At 44.5% G+C, this 17,858-nt stretch overlaps 1 protein-coding gene across 1 annotated transcript in view; it reads left to right on the top strand.

Annotated features, from left to right (window-relative positions):
* The window catches only part of WHRN (whirlin), a 109,558-nt gene that overhangs the window by 45,585 nt on the left and 46,115 nt on the right, over positions 1–17,858 (top strand). The window contains exon 3 of the mRNA XM_090022397.1: positions 1,688–1,813. Within this exon, the coding sequence (XP_089878523.1) occupies positions 1,688–1,813 (126 nt within the window). The remainder of the gene's footprint in view (positions 1–1,687; positions 1,814–17,858) is intronic.

A 17,858-nucleotide genomic window follows, 5' to 3' on the forward strand; every position in this document is an offset into this window, starting at 1 on the left:
CTGACGTACAACCATAGGCCACTTCAATTTGTCTCAGCTCCTGACTCAGTAAAGGCTCCTTTAATTTGCACCATACATCTTCTATTTCCTCTGGTGATGAATCATCTGCTCCATGCAAGTCTGTCTCCCAGTGTCTCCCCTGAACCCCCTGTTGGGCTCCTGTCTGCTTAGCCTTCTCCCAGGCTTTCTCTAACTCCCGAGTCAGTCACCCAGACCCTGTATGTTTCTGCACCATTGCACTTCATCCTCCTTATTCGGGGTGCAGACACATGACCCTTTATCATTAGTGTGACTTACTTCTGTTTCCAAATCCATGCAAGTCATGCTGGTGTCTGTCTGAAGCACACAGATGACCAAGATGGCTGTCTGCAGTTGGCACCATTACAGCACATGGCCATTAGGTGTAGGGAGCTGGCCATAGCATGCTGCACTGAACAAAGTGTTACCCTGGCATGGAATTGGAGCTGCAGAGACATCACCAGTACACAAGTAGACAAGATTCTTTGGGTAAATGTGATATCTTTTATTAGATCAAGTAAATAGTTGGAAAAAAATTGCTCTTTGCAAGCTTTCGAGCACAAACACCCTTCCTTTTGCCCAAAAGTGTTGCAAAAAACAATTTTTCTCTCCCTTTGCCCAAAAGCTTGCAAGAAACAATTTTCCCAACTATTTAGTTGGTCTATTAAAAGATTTCTCACTTACCCAAAGAATCTTGTCTGCCTATGTCCTTATACCAACACAGCTACAACCAGCACCACCAAAACACAAATGTAATTTAAACCAGTGTAGATACTCCTACTTTCAAAGGGGTAATTTTACCCCCAGAGTTGCACTATCATAGAGCCATACATCATGTGTTTACTCAATAGTTGCACAAGTGGAAAGCTGGATTACTCCTGTGTTGTGTGCCCACACCCCTGTGGTCTACCCTTAGAAAAGTGTTCTTCCTTAACACAAGACGATGAGCTCTGCCAGAGACTCCTTGTATATATTTAAAACTTTGTATCAATTGGATAAATGCTCTTTGCAGGAAGATGTGTTCCTTGTCTACATCATCCTCTTAACTCTGCCCCTTTTCCAGTCCGGCCCCACACTCACTGTAAAGTGTGGGCACTTGTATTGTGTCCTTACCTGGTGTAGATCATAAGGTAATGATGTAGTACCTGAAGGCCACTTATTCCAAAAGTGGGAGAGAGCCACAACTAGTGCTCTGTTTTGCTAGGGTAAAGGAATTGGATCCACTCCTCCATCCTGCACATTGTATGGGGCTTCCACAGCCTGCCTGGAAAGCTAGCAATAGGAGCATCTAGGACTCCTCTTCCGTCCTTTGCCTTGCACCAGACAACCAGCCAGGGAGATGCACAGCAGCTGCCCCAGGGAAAGGCGAGCAGCACCCCTGGTTCACGCTAGAGCTGGAGGTAACTGAGCAGTGGCTCCACATGTCTCTTGCCTGCAGCAATGAGGCCAAATCAGACACTTCAGCTTTAAAAATCACAAGGATCGCATTGTCTGTTCACAGGCAAAAACAGGCTGTCTTGTAGCTGTTCTGCAAGAGCCACAGTTTAGTATCCTCGTGGCCAGAGGTTGGCCATCGCTGGCGTCGGAGATCCGGAACAGGGACAGCACCCATCTGACACCTGTAATTACTGTCTATGTCCATCTAAATGGCAGCTCTCCCTCCCTGCAGGTGAACCTCGTGCTGAATGAAGGGAAATCCCTGGGTCTCATGATCCGAGGCGGAGCAGAATATTCTCTGGGCATTTACATCACTGGCGTGGATAAAGGCTCCGAAGCTGAAAGCACCGGCTTGAAGGTAAGACTGATGCTGGGAATACAGATGATGCTAGGGACCCCTTAGGATTTGGTCATGCATTGACCTGCAGTGTGAGATCCCATTCCTAAGTCATGTGGCTGCCACAGTCACAAGGCTGGTGCACAGGGTCTCTGGTCACTTAGCTGTAGAAATGCCCCTTGGGCTATGCCATACTCTTAGTGAAGGAAATGCAGTGCACGTAGAGGCTGATTCTCATGGGTGGGTCCTTAAAACACTTTGACAGTGCTGCCATATGGGGAAGGAGTGCAGTGCACACTGAAGTGTGCTCACCCCCTCCAGAGCAGCCTGGGTCTGTCCATGGGCAGCAGTGCCCTGCACGTGGCAGCTTGTCATCAGCGTAACCTTGTTTTCAGTGGTGATGGAAGTCTCTCTGCCAGGAAAGAGGCTGGAGTTGCTCTCAGCCTAGACATCAGAGACTGCAATCAAAGACAGGTGTCCAGAGGGAAAAGTAAGTGTTTAACCAGTCTCCACCTCCTGTGCTGTCAGCACAGTGAGTTTTCCATTAAAGCAACTGAGCTTGATGCCCCCCCCCATGTGTCTTTCACATTATAACTGATGAGAAACCAGTTCTCACCAGTCATTTGGAGCTGGAGCTTTGAACTACTTACTCGAAGTGCTTGCTCAGGGAGTCTGCATTAGCCACAGCTGTGCTGGGAGGCGCCGGTGACAGCAGGCCCACCACTCCATCTGCATTAGTTTCCCTTGGCTGCAAGGACATTAGCAAGTCAACTCCAGTAGTGATTGGAACCCCAGGGGTTAAATTCAAGGCAGACTGATTGTTTCTCCAGGCAGCCTAACTTGATGGGACTCACAGCTACTCCTGTGCCCTTCCCTAACTTGATGCGACTTAGAGCTACTCCTGGGCCCTTCCCTGTCTCCTCCTATCAGGCAGGTTCTCTTACCCTGAGGATCAACTTCTGCTTCAGCTGTAATGTCTCATGTTTGGTGCAATAGCAGATCTTCCTCCAGGGTTGTTTCCTGCCTAGCTGGGTCACCCTGCTGCCCAGAGTTGGGTGCGTGGTTGCTGTTGAGAGAGTATCAGGCAACCCTTCCTTCTTCCATCTAACAGCCCCTCCTGTCTTGTGCTCTGTCCTTGGTAGGGAAGCTGCAGGAGCTTTGCTGCACCTCGAAGACAGGCACTCGGGGCAGATGTGATAAAAACCTGTCTCAGTCTCAGTGCAATTGCAAAGGAGTTGTAAAGGGAAACATTGGACCCTGGGGCATGCCTCCTCTGAGTGTGGCTGGGAACATGTTTAAGAGGCAGGTTTTACACAGTGTAATTTTTTACTCTGTTGTTCAAAATAACCAAGGTGCATTGGCCTTTCTCTAAACAGCTCCTCTCCCCAGAATCGTACCTCTGAGCTCTTTGCTGTCATTTCAGTGTTTTTGCTGAACAGTGAGTCAGTTTTTCTTGGGAGTTAACTCTCTCAGCCTGTGGTTAAAGCATAGGATGATGGAAGACTGAATGCCAAGGAGTTGATGTTGTTCCCTCCAGCCAGACACAGTACTGGACTACTGGGCCTCGAGGGACAGTACAGCCTGATCCTACTGCCCCTGGGATGGGCTGATGCACTACTCCCACAGCTGTGCTCTGAGGCCAAAGGCTAATCCCACAACTGCACTGCCTTGGCCCTCTGAAACCACCGTGCTGTGGAGAAAGGATGGACCAAGAGTTAGGGCACTAGAACAAGACATTTTGCTTCAGATCCACACCTCATCAGGGTTTTATGGGGATAAATGCATGAGAGATGGTGATACACTTGGGTATTATGCTAATATGGGCTGTACTAGTACTCCAGAGGGAAGGAGAGCTAATCTTTCCCCAGCTTTTCTACTCGCAGCCAGTCCTGTAAACCTTTGTCCCAGAGCTAAACTTTTTTCATTCTGCTCAGCTTCTTATTCTTGGCCTCTGGGATTTTGGGCGTCTCACCTTGAAACTACATTCCCCATATGCCCGATCTTTTTAAAACAAACAACAGCTGAATTAAAGATGTCCTCAGCAGACATTTACACAAAGTCATAGCAGTGGGCTGCTGGAATATTAAGAGGGGGAGTGTTATCCTGTTGGTATCCACCATAGCACCGAGCTGCTTTTTCCTAAGAGAAGCAGAAAACAGGTGCTAGGTATGGTTGCCTTCAGCTATAAGCAAGTCACTTTTTGATTTGGACGGTTAGTCTACTGAAAGCCAACCTATTTATTCCCCATGTCTGCTGTCCCAGGACTGGGTGTTCTGTTCCCTGCCCTGCCCACAGAAATACCAAAAGCCTGAGAGATTAGAGGTAGGAGAAGGAAGCAAACTTACAGTATTTTCCTAAGATTACTTTGTGATCAATGTCTCCATGTTGCTCCACGCCCCCTTGTCACCCTGGTGCTTCTTCCACTGACTAGAGAAATTGCTGCTTTTCTTAGTCCAGCCAGACATGCTGATGAGCCCAGCGCCACTGATGGGATGCTGGGGACAAGAGAAAGACAGATGGGGAAAAGTAATAGCAGGCACATCAAGAATACAACCTTCTGTTATTGGCCTCTCTCCTTACTATTACTGTTTATAATACATAGCATGTATTATATGAAGAGAAGACAAACATCATCCCTGCACCGATTATCTCATCTCCGTGGCAAAAAGGGGAGAGAAACAATCACAGAAGCATCTGTAAAAATGCACCCTCTAATCCTTCAATATTTTCTTCCACCTCTGCCAAGCCAGGATTTAATAGGTGGTGTTGTTTTCTATGCAGGGCTTCATGCAGTAAGCATTGTTTTCACATTGGATCCTCTGCTTATTGATTCTTTACGCCTCCCTCCTTGCTTTGCTGTTTTCCAGTCACTGATTTGTGTGTGCCAGCAGGCTGAAGCTTTTCTAAATACCAGGCTGTGTGTGTGTGTTTTGATATAAATACATATATTTCCCTCCCTGATTTGTGTGCACTGCAGGCCATACATTTAGAAATACTTGGTGGATGGGGGAAAATGTCCTTTCATTCTTTTTGCTAAATATTAGGATAATGTTCTGCATTCACACACTCCTTGAGCTGATGTTAGCAATGACAGAGAGACAAGAGCCTAAGATGTGAAAGAAACTGAAGCTAAGGAGGCTTCCAAGTAGCTTGTTGCACCATGTAAAGGGAAAGATTCTGTATCTGTTTAACGGGGGCTTGCTCCAATGACTGCTGACTTCATTTACTTTAATGGGCAACGGATCTCGCTTGAGAAGGCTACGCTGTTTTCTTCAGGGCAGGATGCTTCTATCTGCTCTCAGTTCTATTCCGTATGGTGAACGATGATTTCACAAGTAGATAACATAACTCCAGTTCAAGCATTCCCCCAGGGGGCCAACAAATATCAGGCTTTGAAAGAATGCTCTTATGGTTAGGAGACTGGATAGGATCTCAGTAGCTAAGGATTTAATTCCCTGCTGTGCCACAGGCTTCATGTTATCCTGTGTAAGTAACATAAGAGCAAACCTTAAAATTGCTTCAGGACAGATAGTCAAATGCATAATTGGGTTCAGACTTCCCAAAGTGCCCAGCATCCAGCAATTCTTCGGGCCAGACATTTAAAAAGTTCAGCACCCAACTTGTGAAAACTGGACATCGTTTTCTGGAGTCTCCCTAAATTTCTTTTTGTGCCTCAATTCCCATCTAGAACATGGTCATGATACCACTCTCCTTCAAAGTCTTTGACTGTTTGGACTGTGATTTTCAGCATCAGTGTGGTGTGTTCCAGTATCTCCAGCAGAGGGGAGCTCTGGTCTTGATTAGAGTCTCCAGCCACTGCTCCATTATAAATAACATTGAATAATAGTAGAGTTGCTGAACTAAGGCTCAGACAAGTTGCTGTGAAAGGGTCAAGTAGCATATAGTGTGATATGCTAGCTAGTTTATGGGATTTGTAAATCAAGGTTCCTGGTGTTTATGCATGGCTTTTCTACTGGCTTCCTGTGCAAAAGTTTCAAACTTAGTGTATGAAGTTAGATGTCTACAATCATATTTAGATACGCAAATATTTTAGGAGTCTAAGCATAGCATTCATTAATTATTTGCATTGCAAGTGCACCTCAGAGGTCCAGATATGTTGTGCTGGGTGCTGTACCTAACAATATCATGGTCCCAATGCCAAACAGATTGCAGTCCATATATTGGATGAGAGACAACAGGTGGATACAACAAACAGACTTGCAGGGGGGGTGGGGAGGACAGCAAATGTGCTGCCCTGGCTTGATTTCCAAAGGCAGGGCTCACCCCTCGAGCTCCCAAGAAAGCCAGGCAAAGTTGGCCTTCTCTGTTTTGAAAGCTAACTCCCTAATGTCTCTGTGTCTCAAGTCTCCCAGATGCAAAATGAGAATAAATAATATTGCTCGTTGGGGCACAGTGGTTGTTGAGGACTTTCTGATTCTTATATGAAAAGTGCTATAGAAGTTCAAAGCATTAGTTGATACTTCAGAGATCCAGCTGCTTGCCAGCTAGTTAAAAACCTCACTATTTCAAGGTTTCACAGCTAGAACATTACAGCCAAGAGCAGGGTACTCTTCAGGTGTCAGAAGAAAACAGTCTTGATCAATATAACTGATTAATATTTAAATAGTTATGCCCAGGGCCTTGGCCATATTTGATATTTATTTTTCTGCAAAACTTCTGATTTTCATGAAACTCTGAATAAATTTCCTTAACGAAAAATAACTTATTGGAAAGCTGCCAAGTTAAAAAAAATACCAACATCATCCATGCGTAGAAGATTTTGGTTTGTGCTTTTTGTAATTCTCTTCTGTTGTCTGAAATGAATCCACAAAGGTCCTGAAACTCTTCCCATTAAAAACAACAAATAACACACTGCTGTTTTGAGCAGGATCCATCTGTGTATCTGTGTGTGTTTGTGTGTGTTGTTCTGAGCAGGATCCGTGTGTGTGTGTGTGTGTGTGTGAAGACAAAAAATGCTAATGCAATCCTTGGATATGTAGAATAAGTTGTAGAAATCTCTACAGGTTGTAGAAGTCTCTTGTACATGGCATTTGCAAAGCTAATTCTGGACCGTTTTTTTTAAATATTGGTGTATACACTGAAAAAAAATACCAAAATGGAATATGAAGAGAAGACAAACATAAGTGATTTAAAGGGCTGGCATAAAGTACTTATGGCAAAAAAAAAACTAAAGGATCTCCGTCTGGTTGTCTTGATCATGGTTTAAAAATACCTTTAGAAAGAGAAAAATAGAAACGTTGCTGAAGTCCTCCAGGGGGAAAAAAAGGGAAGTGAGGATCTGAGCTTTATAATGTGTGAACAGCAAGCAGGAAATATCTTTTCACATGACACAGGAATAGAGCTGGCCTGAAAATGAGAATTTGGGGCAAAATTCAGTATTTTTCCAGTCAAACTACTGCCTCCTGGTAGTAATAGTTCAGGTGACTTACACCCCCTTTTGCCTTTATGAACTGGGTTCTCAGGCTGGACTGTCTCTGTCATGAAGCATTGACTTCTTCCCTCTTGGAGAGAGAAGAGAGTGTCATCATGCAAGTGTTTCTTTAGTGCATCACGGAAGATGTAGTCTGGCCAGCAATCTCATCCAAAGAGGTAAAAAGGAACATAAGGCACCAGAACTATAACTCTCCCAAAGCACCATGGGGTATATGATGAGTATAAATATTTTGGCTTTTTATTACGTAGCAAAATTTTCTGTAAAAACTCATTACAAAACCCCATTTTCCATCAAAACAGTTTTGACAGGAAATGTTTGACTTAGTCCTACATAATAGCAAGAAAGCACATAAACCAATCTATGTACTTTACCAGAAAAAAAGAATTCCATCCATCTCCTTCCTTCACAGACAGGCCATTGAGTTGTAATTACTCCCTGTTAGGATATTAGCAATACTGACAACTGCAGGAGAAAATACAACACAAATGTTGGGAACACATATAGACAGGTACATTAAAGGATAGAAAGAAACCAGCTGTTTAGAGCTGGTAACTCTGTATTATCCCATATGGGACAGAATGTAAAACTCATTTAAAAATCTGAGCTTTATTTGGTGGAGGAATGGGAAATGTTTCAAGGAAAATGAGGCTATGTATGGAAGTGTTAAGGGGATGTTGGATCTTTTGCTGATGGGCCATTATCCTGGGTTGGAAATGAATAATGATAGAAAGCTGGTATCCACTGACAACTGTTTGTTTTGACCTCTGTGAAAAAAGCAAGGTGGGTGGAAAGCTGTTGGAATGGAAAATTTTCAGCTGGAATACTGGATTTTTGATTGAATACGTTTCACAAAAATGTCTGCTTTTCACAGAAGATGTAGATGGGGTTATTGAAAAAGCTAAAAGTTAACGAACCAAAAAAAAACCCCAAACCCCACCATGGCTACATCACTGCCATGACCGTACATCAGGAGAAAACTGAGGTAGCATGATGCAGTCTTACCACAATGCCTGGCATGTAGAGAAAGACAGCATGAGGTATTTGGCCTACAACTATAACCACACAGTGCAGCAGCACTTCAAAAATGAATGATTTTGTTTTCCAGATGAAATACTTGTTTTCATGGGTTTGGGGTTTTTTTTTTACTGAAAACTCAGTTTTCCGTAGAACAATTCAACAAATCATTTTTAAGGTGCACCACATTTCTGAGGGAAAACATCATACCTGTCCTGAAATAAGATAAACCCACCATCCTGCAAACAACCAAATCCGTGCAGAAGTCTCATCCTTGTTCCACAAACATCCACATCACTGTCGGCTCCTTCCTGAGCAACTCCCAGAGGTATTGAATCCTCACAGTTCCCACTGAAAGGAATAGGCAGCGAGGATGCTCAGCACCTCCAGGGGATTTTCAGCTCTTTACAGCACAATCCCCAAACTAGCTTCAACTGCAGAACAGCTTAATCAACATCTTTACTAGCTCTCTTAGCAGGTAGGCTCTGAAGTTGGCCAGACTGGAAGATGAACTATCACGTTACTGGTAGCCAGGGTCCTTATAAGTCAATGTAGAGACATACTGATGGGAGGCAATGTGAAATGGTACCAATTATGAGCTACTACTTTGGCTAGATGAGTAAAACTCTCCTTTACCGTGATGCCTACAAAAAAACCTCATAATGGTTAGGCAGCACGTGTGCTGAAATCATTGTCCATCTTGTTAACCAGTAGTATCATATTGTTCCCTGGGGCTCCCATTGTGTGTCAACAAGGTGTCTCTTGTCTTAAACTATAATATCTTGGGGGCAAAAGCTGTCTTTTTCCCCTGTGTGTGCTTAGCACCTAATACAGTGAGACTTCTAGGTGGTGACTTGTGCTCCTAGGTGATATCATAACATAACTAATGCATAAGTGAATTCACATCCATCTTGCAATATTGATCAGTGCCATATTTGCTTCTGAAGTATTTTTAAAAGAAAAATATATATAACCAAAGCCAAAGAGGGACCTAGGCATATTAAAGAACACTGGGATGTTGGCCTCTTACATGTCCATCTCTATCAGGCACTATACACAATTATTCATCCAGGCAAGATACCTGTCTCAGGTATTAGATCCTGCAACAGTCCATGCATCCTCAGGAGATGTCTCTCTGTATTTAGTGCTGATATACTAAATCCCTTAGTTAAGGGCCAATTCAAAGCCTGTTAAAGTCAATGAAAAGATTCCTACTATATCAATGAAGTCTGGATTGTGTCCTTTTTGTGTTTAGAGGAATAGCTTTGGATTTTGGTTTGTATGAACAACATATGGAAAAGACAGTCAACCAGTACACTTCCAAGACTTTGCAGGAATGTCCATCTTCTGAAATTTCCCTGGGCAAATGACCAGATGTCCCAAGTCTTCCCCATCTTCCCTTACAAGACTCTGCCACAGTCTAACACATCCCATGGTCAGAAAGATTTTTTTCTCAACACTCAGCCTAAAATGTATTGATGTGGGGCCTGATCCAAAGCCCAGTAAAATTAGTAACAGTCTTGCCATTGACTTTGGTGGGTGTTGAATGAGGTTTTTAATTTCCATTCATTAAGGCAAGTTAGATCCTTGAGATGCACAATAGAGAAATCCTCCCAATCCTTGAAGTTTACATCCCACTGATATATTATAGATTGCCTGTGCTTAGCTTGCCACCTAGCCAAATTACACTTCTTTAATCTTTTTTCATAAATCAATCCCTTCAAACCTCTCATCACTTCTCTTGCTCTCTGAACTCCTGTTAATCTTTCTAGTAATATGCATTGGCCTCCTTTGATATCCATCATCAGCCAAGGTCTACTCAGCATCGCTACTTCCCTCCTGTTGAATCTGAGCTTCCCAGATTATTATGCTCCCCACATTAACTCCCTTTTTCTAAGTCAATTCTTTTTCTCCTGCCGAGGTTCCTACACTCTCCAGGTCTCTTTGTTATTACTCTATCCCAAATGTTCTTCCTGATTCCTTCCAATAAGGTATTATCTGCAAATTTCATTTAACCTCCCACTTCTTGTACATTAATGATGTTAAATAAGGCTAGTGCTAATACTGAACCCTGCAGTATCCCATTAGTCACATTGCTTCCAGCTCAATTCAATGCTATTTAGCATTATCTTTTGTTTAAAATCTATTAGCTAGTTTTCAATCCACATGCCTGCTTTCCTCCAAGCTAGTTTGAATTGATTTTTTTTCAAGATATTGCGAGATGTATTGTCAACTTCTTTACTGAAATCCTGATAATTTTTATCCACTGCGTATTCCTGTATCCAGTCGTTTTACAATTCTCCCCAAAGAAACAGCCAAGCTGGTCTATCAGATTTTGTTCTTTATATTACTCCTCCTGTAATGGCTCCATTGCCCTCTGTGGGACATACTTACTCAGCACCCACATTTCATATCGGGTTTTCAAAATAGCTTATCTCTCACTTAGGCTTTGAAATAAGGAGCCAAATTTCTAAAAGAGCTCAGGACCTCGTAGTTCCCGTGGCGTCACTTGATTTGCTGTACATCTCTGAAAGTCTGGCTACTTACTTAAGTTCTAAATGGGACCTTTTCTGAAAATCTGGGTCTAAAGATCCAGTATAGTGACTTTTTTTCATCTCACCCATGCTGTACTGAGGTTAGGAGTGAGACCCATAATGCAGCAGGGTTTTTTTAAGGTAAAACATTTGCCTTTTCCCAGTCTTTTTTACCTTCCCAGTTGCCCTTGACTTTTGAACAATGATGATCTGTGTTAATCAGCAGAATCACTTGCTACGCTTGCCGAAGGTACATCATGTGGTCAGACTGATTTGTGTATGCTGAGAACATTTCCAAATCTTCTTTCAACCATGACTATTTTCACAGGATTTTTCTTCTTTATTAAATGTTCCAACATATTCATGTATTTTGTGTGCTGTTCCTTTGTACATATTAATATTCCAGGAGCACTGAAAGGTCCTGATATAATTTGGAGTCTTAATGTGCTAGGTATTGTCCAAACAGATCATTAGAGACCATCCCTGCCACACAGATCTTAACATCTAAATACAACAAGGGCAGGAGGTGAAAGGAAAGCATGAAATGACTTGCCTGAGGTCACGCAGCAGGTCAGTAGCAGTCAGGTTTACAGCCTAGTCCCACGCCAGGATCTTTGCTGCTAGACTACCTAGTATGGTCTTGCTAAGACCGTGTACTGGTCTTACCCTGAGACCTTGTGCTGCAATCTGTCCCGTGCTGCCCCAGAACCTGAGGTGCCGGCTCTCACCACAAGCTCAGGTCTCTGACACCTCCATTTTCCTTCTCCAGCTCTCTCCCTAGGCAACTTATTAAAAGATGGCTTGCTGGGTTTTTTTGGGCCACCATGACAAAAATTAAAAGATGCCTCATTAAAACTGCATGGCCGTCTTGTATAAAAAAACCATGAAAATTTAATATGCGCAATGGAAAACTATTAAAGATTCATAATTGCAATAAAACTGTGATAGAATTTGAATTTTGATCATTTTAGTGCTGCAGTGAGCCAGCCCCTCCTTATTTCAGCAGCAGAAACCCCTTCCAGGGCAGCTTGCTCAGTGCACTGAAGAGACCTAGGGGCTGATGCTCATTACCCAGTTCATTCAGGGCTTCTTCACCCTGCTGCACATTCCTCCTGGCATGTTCAGCTCTCGTGTAATTTCCCTTCCTTGTTGGTAATTTCTTGAGTGTTGGTTTAATGTCGATGGAGCGCAAAGGGAATCTGGGGCAATTTGTAGGCTCTGCTCTCTGGCAGCATCCAAATTCGTCAGTTCAAATGAACTGCCAAATTTGCTCTCCTGTGTCAGAGTTCCTCTGCCACCTTCCCTTCCATTTGCTGGATTCTGGATATAGCCAGCTGTCTCCCTTGTCTGCTTCTACAGCCAGTGCCGGTTCTTGGGGGTCTGATCCTGAAGCACTTGCCTCCAAGGTAAGGGCTAAAGGGAAGCAAGCAAAAGGAGAGCGATACACTGCTCTGAGTCTGCTGTTCCAAGCCCTTTACCAGGCCGGGCAGCTAGAATCCATCAAGGCTGAGTAAACCAGCATTCATTCCAACTGCTCATTCCCACGTCCATTTGTGCACCTGTGCCTTTCAGAGGCTGTTTTATTTGTGTGAATTTTTTCCTTCTTCCCCTTGCACTTTAGCGGCTGGTGCCTCAGTGGTGCTCAGCCTAGTGGCAAATGGGACAGCAGGCAGGGCATGGGGACACTGGTTCTCTCCTGAGTAGCTGTGTGACCTTGCATTCCCCTTCCCTATGCATCCTGGCCTTTTTTTCCCTAACAGCTTCCTCTGCCCAGCTCCTCAAGTGCTAGCAATGCCAGTACTTGTAAAGCATCAGTTGCTCCCAGTGTTTCGACCACCAGTCCACATGCACCTGTGACAGCAACAGTAGGGAATTCTCTATAAGTCTTGGTTTTCTCATCTGTACAATGAGGGAGAAGGAGAAGACAGCACATCTTGGTAACCTCTTTGAGCACTGTCAGAGAAAGCTGCTCTGCAGTGCAACAAGCGAGTTGTACTCAGGAGGGGGAGTTTCCCGTACCCGAGGAGAGGCCATGCTGGCTGACGGAGTCTCTGTCGTTGCAGTGGCAGACTCTGAGCCTGCTGGAAAAGGCCATTTTCATGTGGGCTGCATGAATAAGGCTCAGGTTACTGCACCGGGGCCGTCTGTTAGAGACACATGATAGTCAGATGCTGCTTCAACTGGAACAGAACGTTACAGAGGTAGGTCTTGAGAAAGGGCAGCAGCAGGACTCATTTCCGATATTCCTGGTCCATGTCTGCATTTAGTTGGCAGTTCGGGGAACACTGGGCCTGATTCTTTCTTGTGTTTGGCTTTACCCGATTTAACTTGTTGACTCCAGGGGGATTGCACACAGGAAGGGACTGAGGACCTAAAGCTGTAGCAGACATTTGACACTAACGGAATAATATGCTCTCATAAAAGAGTTTCTTCCTAACCTCTATTAGCTGCTGGGTGGTGCATGCTCAGAAGCATGAGGCCTCATATCCCTGGCAGGTTTTTAATCTATTTCCAATTGTGAATGTCCTTGTGATCTGTATGACAATATAACCAGGTCACTTTTATGTTCTTGGATGTCGATGCTCTTTACAAGACAAGAACATATTATTCCCATTTTACAGATGCGGAAGTTGAGGCAGAGAGCGGTGAAGTGATTTGTTCAAAGCAACTCAGCTGGCCAGTGGTATAAATTATAGATACCTGTTTGGAGCCCCTTCGATCTCATATATAGTCCAGTCCCTTTTTGACGCCTGCCACATTTCTACTCTGAATCTTATAGTAGTGAGTTCCCCAACTTAATGATCTGCTGCACCCAAATGGGACTCTTTCTCAGTCTTAATGTACAAATGTTCAACTTAAGTTTATGTCCCCTGTTCTTCTGTTATGAAGAAAGGTAAATACTAATAGGAGCATCTGACTTATCTTCTCCAACTCTTTCATTATTTTGTATACCTCTAACATGTCCTCTCTCGTGCATCTCATCTCTACATGTAAAGAACCCTAATCTTTTCAGTCTGTCCTTTCCTGGCAGCTTTTCTCTCGTGCTGATCATTTTGTTGCCCTTCTTTGAACCTTTTCAGCTATTTTGTCTGCTGTCTCCTTTCTGCGAGGGGGATGCTCAGGACTGCAGAGAGTATTCAAGGTGAGGTCATTCCATAATGGCATTAGAATAATTTTAAAGCTATTCTCGATACTTTTCTTAACATGACCTTACAGCTTGTTTCCTTTTTTAACCGCCATTGCATACTGAACAGCAGTTTCCATTGAACAGCTCACAATGATGCTTCGGTCTTTTTTCCCCCTGTAGTTACTGTTAATTTAGAATCCATCAAAGTATGTTAGCTATTCAGAGTGTTCCTTCCAATGCGCTTCACTTTACACTGTTCCACAATGAATTTTACCTGCTATTGTGTTGCCCAGTTATCTAACGTTATTACGTGCTTTGTGTCAGTCCCAGCTAACCTCAGAATGCAATGTCATCTGCAGACCTTTTCACTCCCGTGGTCACCTCATCAGGCTGTGAAAAGCACCTTAACTTCTTCCACTTCCGGACTCATGCTTATTTGCACTCACAACTATCAATGCGATTTTCATGTCACCTTGGAGATTGTGGCAGTCACGCCCTGGATAACCAGGGGATGAAAGGGGTCTTAGTTTTTTATCATGTCACTGATTAGAGCTCACCTTTCTGGGGAGTGATGCCAAAGGATCCCAACCCACTTTATAAATTGCACGTAAGGGTAACTTCACCTCCCGCTGACATGCAGCCACCTCTTGCATGGAAAGGACTACAAAACAGAACCGAATATTGCTGTGTAACACAAGTAGGGTGGAGCTTTACAGAGCCTTATCTCTAATTTGGTATTGGACATAGAGGCAGCTGACACAGAGATAAGAACCAAGAGTGTCCAACAGGCTTTTATTGCAGTATTACTCACCCTGCATGTGTCAAGATCAAGCCATTTGCTTTTCTTAATGTGAGTCCTAACTGAATCTCTTAAAGGCACAGCGCATTTGAAGAAAGGGGAAGGAGAAAGCTAATTCTCTTTCCCATTACAGAATGTCTTTGTAACATACATGCACAGGAGCAGGTTTATGAATGAGAGAGCTGAACCATAAGCCCATGGTAGCATGACCCAGCAGTTAGAATCGGGGCCACAGAGATTTCCTTTCTCTGTTCTCAGCATGGAGATCTGCTTTGTCGAGGTTCTCGCCAGCCAGCAGCAGAAGGGGAAGGCAGCCTTCCTGCAAGCTGGCTGACAGTAGGCGGTGCCATTAAAGGAGCCATTTGCATCTTAAGGAGCTCAGCAGGAGATGAAACTTCAGGATGACAAGGAAAGAGACGCTTGTTCTTGTGGACAGCGAGTGCTGTGACCAGATTACCTAATACCCCAGAATACAAAAAGATCTGTAAAGCCCACCAGAGCAGGTGCAGGCTGAAATCTTTTTAACATGTGGTCATTAGAAGGCTGGCCAGTAGAGACTAGTGTTGCTAGGGGTGACATGCGCACACAGTCTTCATCTTCCATCTTCATCATTTTCTGGTGCCTTTGGGTATTCGGTGGTTGGAAACAAACTGGAGCATCATGCACGTGTGCATGCACATACACATACACACAGTGCATTTGCATGTGTTATTAGTGTGACACAAACTCCAGCACATACTGCGTATCATACCAGAGTTTATTGCTCCCAGGCACCATGTTTATGCATGCATCTGGGACTGCAGCACGCTGAACCAGGTTGGAGCAGCCCTGGCTGGCAGGCGACCTGGGGAGTCAGCCTGCCAGCCTGGGGCTACTCTGACCTGGCTTGAGAGGATGGGGCACAGGTATGCTCCAGTGTGGGGCTAGCTGCCAGGCAGCCTCCGCACTGAAGCACCCTCATGCCCCAGCCAGCCCTGTCAGCATCTACACATGTGTTGCTGTGCACTAAAAAAACTCCACTGCAGGATAGTACTTGTATTTACTGCAAGGTTTTATTCTATGCCTCCTAAATTGAAATGGTGGGGCACAGAATAAAACGCTGAAGATGCAATCATTTCAGTTTTTCCATGACATTACAGCGAGGATCCATTTTTTTTGTTTTTTGTTTTTTGTTTTTGTCAGAGCCAGAGCTTGCCTGCAGCTTGGGGATGAGCTGATAGTGGGCTGAGAGGCCCCTGAGCTGAAGGGGACCCTGGTCCTTTCCTCCACAGTGGCAGTCCCCCCCACCAGGGCCACCCAGGCGGGCTGCTAGCGGGCCCGGTGCTGCCCCAGCTCGGAAGCAGCACCTGGCCCGATCCAACTCTTACTCAACCCCAAGCTGGGGCAGCACCTGCCCACTACCAGCCCACCCAAGCAGCCCAGAGGGCACTGCCACCATGGAGGGAAGGGCCAGAGTCCCCTGCAGCTCAGAGGCTGCTCAGCCTGCTAGCAGCTGGCCCCTCAGCCATGGGAAAGGCAGACAGACTCTGGCAAAAAAAAATTTAAAAAATGAAAAGGATAGGGCCCCTCACCCTTTTACCTTCAGGAGGTACCTGCTGAAAGCAGAAGTGGCAAGGGGCCCAATCCTTTTCTCTGCAGCGCCTACCTGCCTCTCTCATGGCCGGAGGACAAGCTGACAGCTACATCATTGCAATTTGCAAAGTTGCAAACTAAACTACATCTGGATGTAGTTTAGTTCGCAGTGTTGCAAAGTCATTTAAAACCCTCAAAAGTCTTGCATGTCTATACTGTGACGCCATTAAGCCACACACAGTGACATTTTTGGCATGTCTACAAGCACCCCCGCATCCTAAGAGGGCCGCACATGTAAGTGCCAAGATGTTTACTGTGGAGTTAATTAGGCAACTCCACAGTAAATGCCTCGTGTAGATGCGCCCACAGAGTAACAATAGTAATAGCAGCACATAGGATAAGATCTTCCTTGGTGGGCTATAAGCTAAGCGAGCTGTGTGAGAGAAAAAGAATAGTGCAGCAGTTAGATTCAGACTCAGGAGTCTTGCATTCAGTACACTGTTCCTTAGTCTCATAGGGCCAGATCCATAATGGTGCTCAGGTCCCTCACTCCCTCTCATTTCAGTAACAAGTTGGTTGAGAGGTACTGTGATGCCTTTCTCTCTTGAGTTTCCATGTCATTCTTGAGGATCCCAGCCCATCATCCCCACAGGTAGCCTCACAGGGTAAGTGTGACTTGCTGAGGGAAGGCCTACCAGGCCTACCTTTTGTTTTGGAAGAGGCTCTTTAAAAAAAACTCCCCCTTGCCTCATCATCATAACTAATGACCTGACCTGTACAGTCTCTTTAATACTGTTTCCAGGAGAACTTACATCCACAAGTGTGTTCACTTTTCTGTGCTGGCACATAAGGTATTTCCATCCTGGAAACTTCCTTTCCTCCATCTCTCCATCCACCTGTAACGACTCTCTTAACAGTTTACCTTTAGGCTGAAAAACAGACCTGCGACCATGCTTTGCACCCCCTCTCATGTGTAAATCCAGTTGATCCTTCATACATCCACAACTCTCAAGCCATCACTGCAGCTCTTCTCTCCAGCGAGTTGAATCCTCTTCCTTTGGAAGATATAGTGTTGAGGACATTTCTTTTCCCAAAAAAGACATTACCTTTAACTCACTCTTCTTGTGTCTCACCTGCATATATACAACAATCTGCCAGGTTGGTTGTGTCTATGGCTTGAGCCCAGTAGTGGTAGAAGTGGAGCACAGACTCCTATGCAGATAGCAGTAGTAGGCTCTTTTCTTCTCGGGGAACAGATATGAAAAGGGGTCACAACACAAAATCAGAAAGTTGAAGAGGTCCTTGAGGGACATTTTGTCCTCTCCAGATTCAGACGGTGCTGGTCCTAAACCACCCCCCTCTCCAGCCTCTTCCTGAAAACCTCCAGTGAGGGAGATCCCACAACTTCCCACACAGTGAGAAGTTCACCAGTACATAAGGAGCTGAAATGACTCTGGGCTTTTGAACAAACAACATTGTTGTAACTGCTTAAATAACACTAACACTAGCAATAAATATTCACTCTCTGTGTGCCCAGTGTACCATGGCCTTTATTGTCCTCCCTT

Source organism: Crocodylus siamensis, chromosome 11 (assembly GCF_052110815.1).
Source record: "Crocodylus siamensis isolate JL-2025a chromosome 11, ASM5211081v1, whole genome shotgun sequence".
Lineage (NCBI taxonomy): Eukaryota > Metazoa > Chordata > Crocodylia > Crocodylidae > Crocodylus > Crocodylus siamensis.